This window comes from Apium graveolens, chromosome 6 (assembly GCF_009905375.1).
Source record: "Apium graveolens cultivar Ventura chromosome 6, ASM990537v1, whole genome shotgun sequence".
Taxonomy (NCBI): Eukaryota; Viridiplantae; Streptophyta; class Magnoliopsida; order Apiales; family Apiaceae; genus Apium; species Apium graveolens.
The window spans coordinates 302,606,026-302,611,028 of record NC_133652.1 but is presented as its reverse complement, the minus strand read 5'-3'; the positions used below and the strand labels follow the sequence as shown (position 1 = coordinate 302,611,028).

Below are 5,003 nucleotides of genomic sequence, written 5' to 3'. Positions count from 1 at the left end.
ATTCGTTCCCGTTCTAGGGGTGGTTCTGTAGGACCACAGGACTTTTGGAAGCTCATCAGGCCAAGTTTTCTTGATTTCTTCTAGTCTTTTTTCCAGGCCCCGAAGTATGGTTCTGTTAGTTACTTCGACCTGTCCATTTCCCTGAGGGTGTGTAACTGACACTCTTTTGTGCTTGATTCCGAGTTCTTTCAGATATGCTTCAAATTCGGACCCGACGAACTGCGGGCCATTGTCGGAGATGAGGACTACAGGGATCCCGAACCTCACGACGATCGCGTCCATGAACTTGATACAATCTTGTTGATTGATTGTCCTCATGGCTTTAGCTTCTGCCCACTTCGTCATGTAATCAATGGCTACCAGGACGTAGCGGAGATCGCCTTTTGCTCGGGGGAAGGGGCCCATGATATCTATGCCCCATACAACGAACGGGATAGGAGATAACACCGATGTTGGAAGGCTCGGGCTTTGTCTGGAAACATTGCTGAATTTCTGGCACTGGGGGCACTTCTTGACGTAAGCGACGGAGTCGGAGTGTATTGTGGGCCAGTAATACCCTTGTCTGATGATTTTGTAAGCTAGAGCTTTGGCTGCCAGGTGGTCTCCGCAGATGCCTTCATGAACCTCTCGGAGGCAATAATTGGCCTCCTCAGGGTCTACACATTTCAAGGTAGGTGCGGAAAAGGTTCTTCTGTATAGATGACCCTCTTCCAGGAAGAAACGAGCAGCTTTGTGTTTCAAGTATCTGGCCTTGTTCTGGTCTTCCGGGAGCGTCCTATCTCTTAAGTAAGCTATGTAGGGAGTCATCCAATTGTCTGGGCTCCCGATGCACAGGACCTCAGCTTGCTCTGTGCTGGGTACTTTAAGTTCTTCGAAGTATACTGAACTAACAAGGTCCGAGGCATTCTGTACGAGCTTGGACAGCTCATCTGCTTTGGAGTTCTCTTCTCTGTTGATCTGAAGTATGGTGATGTCGGGAGTGGCTTCCAAGATGTTCCGTACCATTGCCTGGTACTGTGCCAGTGTTGGATTTTTCGCGATATATTCTCCGCTGGTTTGCTTGACTACGATCTGAGAATCACTGTGGACGGTCATTTTTGAAATACCAAGAGATTTTGCCAATTTGAGTCCGGAAATGAGTGCTTCATATTCAGCCTGATTATTCGTTGCCTTGAAAGTGAAAGTTATTGCCTGTTGAATGGTAAATCCCTCCGGGCTAATAAGGATGAGGCCCGTTCCGGACCTTTCGGCCGTGGATGATCCATCGACATAGAGCTTCCAGGAATCCATCCCCGAGTTAGTTCTCTCCGGGGATATCTCTTGGGGTGAGGGTTGATTACGTTCCGGAAAGGTGCATTCCATCACGAATTCGGCTAAGGCTTGGGCCTTTATTGTCGTGCGTGGCACGAATTTGATGTTGAATTGACTTAGTTCAATGACCCAGTTAACTAACCTTCCGGAGGCATCTGGCTTGTGAATGACCTTCCTGAGCTGCTGGTCTGTGACCACTCTGATCTCTCGGCCTTAGAAGTATTGCCTCAGCTTCCTGCTGGAGTGTAGAAGGGCCAAGGTGAATTTTTCCAAGTTTGGGTACCGAGTCTCGGCGTCCTTGAGGACTTGGATGGTATAGTAGACGGGGCTCTGCGTTCCTCCTTCCTCCCGGACCAGTGCCGAAGAGACAGCTTTGGGGCCAGCGGCGATGTAGAGAGATAGAGGCTCTCCGGGCTTGGCTTTGGAGAGCACCGGGGGTCCATCAGGTGCCTCTTGATTTCCTCGAAAGCTGTGTGACATTCTGGAGTCCAATCCACTAACTTCTTGTTCCGGGCACCTTTCAGCAACTCGAAGAATGGGAGACATCTCTTCGCCAGTTTCGGGATAAATCTTCGCAGGGCTGCTAGGCATCCTGCCAACTTCTGGATGTCCCTCTGTGTTTGAGGTATCTTCATCTCTATGATGGCGTTGATTTTCTCTGGGTTTGCTTCTATTCCTCTTTCGCTGACCAAGAATCCCAGGAATTTGCCTGAAGGTACCCCGAATGCACATTTCTCCGGATTCAGCTTCATGTTGTACCTCCTCAGGTTGTCAAAACACTCCTTGAGGTCTTTTATGTGATCTGGGGTGGTGAGTGACTTGGAGATCATATCGTCTACATAAGATTCCATGTTCCTCCCCAACTGGCTCTTGAAAATTGTGTTCATCATTTTCTGGTAGGTGGCTCCAGCGTTGATGAGTCCGAAAGGCATCATGATGAAGGCGTAAACTGCCCTATGAGTAATGAAGGCCATTTTGGTGATGTCTTCGGAATTCATGCTGACCTGGTTGTATCCCGAAAAGGCGTCCATGAAGCTGAGCATGGTGTGGCCCGAAGTCGCGTCGATTAGCTGGTCAATATTTGGGAGGGGATAGGAATCTTTAGGGCACGCAACATTGAGGCTCGTGTAGTCGACACACATTCTCCACTTTCCATTCGGCTTCATAACTAGCACCACGTTGGCGAGCCAGTCGGGATACTTGATCTCGCAGATGATATCGGCCCTGAGCAGCTTTTCTATCTCCTCGTCTATTGCTTGCTGTCGTTCGGGAGCAAAATTTCTCCTTTTCTGTTTGTTTTTTTCCTCGGGTCTACATCCAGGTTGTGCATTGCCACTGACTGATCGATCCCGGGCATATCTTCTGGTGCCCATGTGAATACATCCGCATATTCTCTTAACAGCGAGATGAGCTCTTCCTGAAAGGATGTCTCTAGGCCTTTTCCGATTTTCAACTTCCGGGTGGGGTTCCCGGGGTCCAATTCTATCTCTAACGTCTGGGCGGCAGGCTCTACCTTGGTTTTCTCTCTTACTTCCACAAATTTCTGTATCCGGGCGTCGGCGTTGGTTACGCTGTATCCCGAGTCCTCTATCATGTTGACGTTCAGCTTTGGCCTTTTGCTGAAATGTTCGCGATGTTTCTTGCGGCTTTGGCCTCTAGGTAAGGCCATTGCCTTCTTTCTATTTTCTGGATCAGTTTCAGCCATGATCAGCGCCTGTCCATAGCATTTTCCCGAAGTGCCCCGGTCCCCCCTGAGTTCTCCAATGCCTCCCGGGGTGGGGAACTTCAGCTTCAGGTGAATTGTAGACGGGATGGCCCGAAGCTTGGTGATGGTAGGTCTTCCCAGGATCATATTGTAGGAGGATGCAACATTTATCACATAGAACTTCATGATATGAGATACCTGCCGGGGTGCGGCACCAAAGACCATGGGGAGGTATATTACCCCGCGGATCGGGATCATATTGTTCCCGAATCCGTAAAGAGGGTCCTCGAGACATGGATCCATGCGGAGGTGTCCTAACTTCATCCTGTTAAGGGTATGCTCGAAAACAATGTTAGCTGAGGAACCATTATCAACCAAAATTCTTTGTACCTCATTTTCGGCTATGTCGAGGGTCACGACCAGGGCCTGGTTGTGCTCGGGATCCAGGCCTTCATAATCTGCATTGGAGAAGTATATGCGCTCATCTTCAGCAGGCTAGATCATCAGGACATCATTGCCCTCATCCGGACTCCGGGGTGGGGAGGAGGTTCCTCCGAAAATTATGTTGACCACATGTTTCCCGCCACCAGAGGGCTTATCTCTGTCATCAAGTCTTCTTTATAGGTACTGGCTCATGTTTCCCTTTTTGATCTGATATTCAATGAACATTTTGAAAGAGAAGCAGTTCTCCGTGGTGTGACCATGATCTTCGTGGTACCCGCAATGCTTGTCTCGGGCCCTGTTCCCAGGTGGTGCCAACAACGGCTTCGGGGGGGTAATAAAAGGGCTTTCCCTTGACTTCTCTCAAGATATCGGCCCGGGGCCGATTGAGCGGAGTCCATTCTGGCTCCAGTTTTGGTTCCTTCTTAGGCTTGGGCTTCCTATCATTCTTCTGGGGTCTGGAGTAGTCATCCCGAGGTGGGGTCCCCCTGGATTGCTGCACATAATTGGTTTGTCTGTCGGTCCTGTGTCTCTTTTCTTTCCCATAGGCGCGGCGGTGTTCCGGGGACTCATCATCATCCCGGATCCTCCTATTCATCTTCATTGAGGTGAGGAAGTCATTTTCTTTGATAAACTTTGATGCCATTGCATAGGCCGAGGCAAGGCTTTGGGGTTCTCTATGGATTAGGTCTTTCACGTAGCCTTCACATGAAATTGGGTGGAGATTACGCCGGAAGATATTCACGGCTTCCTTTTCTTCAAGGTTGGAGAGCTGGTTGACTGATTCTTTAAATCTTTTGATGAACTCCGGAAGGGTTTCTCTGCTTCTCTGTTGTATGGTTTCCAGGTGGCACATCTGGAGCTCGTTCATACGATTTGCCCTGAACCTCTTGAGAAATAACTCCCGGAAGTCCTTCCAAGAGTCGATGCTCCGGGAGGAGATTCGACTGAACCATTTCTGTGCCCCACCTTTTAGTGTTGAGGCGAAGAAGCGACACTTGGTGAGGTCATTGTAGTCGTATATGTTCGAGATCTGCTCAAAGTAGTTGAGATGTTCTTCGGGGTCGGCAAGCCCGTCAAAGGAGTCGAAGTTGAAGTGCTTGAGTGTTGATTCTCTGGGGGTGGATTCCAGCTTTCTGGTGAAGGGAGTGGTCGCCGCCCCAACTTCCACGTCTCCTTCCACTTTTCTCTTGAGATCCCGGAGAACCCGGGCCATTTGTTCCTACTTGGATTCCTTTTCAGGTTCAGAATCCAAAGAGACATGGATTCGGCGTGCCTTCTTCTTTAGTTTAGCTTCTTCCTCTTAGACCCTCTTTTCGATGTTGGCTTTGGCCTTGGCCTCTTCTTCCTTTCGGATGCAGTCCCGGAGCGTGGCCCTCTTGATTTCGTCCCGGGCGTCCTCTGACGACCTCTTAGTTTTGCCAATCCGATCCAAGACTGAGCCCCGGGATTCTTCCGAGTGTTCTTCCTGATCCTCCGGACGGGTTCCAGGAGCCTGGTTCTTTTCTTTCCACAGGTTCATGACCGCTTGAATCTGCTCCGGGGT

General features: G+C 49.8%; 1 protein-coding gene across 1 annotated transcript; it reads right to left on the bottom strand.

Moving 5' to 3' along the window:
• Positions 1 to 2,560: 2,560 nt before the first annotated feature.
• Positions 2,561 to 4,673, bottom strand: LOC141666341 (uncharacterized). The gene is made up of 2 exons (XM_074472331.1): positions 3,735 to 4,673; positions 2,561 to 3,511 (listed from the first exon to the last, which is right to left on the bottom strand). Exons 1-2 carry the CDS (start codon positions 4,671 to 4,673, stop codon positions 2,561 to 2,563), a joined length of 1,890 nt encoding a protein of 629 aa, XP_074328432.1.
• Between the last annotated feature and the right edge of the window lie 330 nt (positions 4,674 to 5,003).

Excerpts from the sequence above, each read along its gene's own strand:
- LOC141666341 (XM_074472331.1), bottom strand. The coding sequence starts at position 4,673 with ATGGCCCGGGTTCTCCGGGATCTCAAGAGAAAAGTGGAAGGAGACGTG. Across the intron at positions 3,512-3,734 it reads GCCCGAGACAAGCATTGCGG|CCTGCTGAAGATGAGCGCAT; the intron begins GTACCACGAAGA and ends CTGATGATCTAG.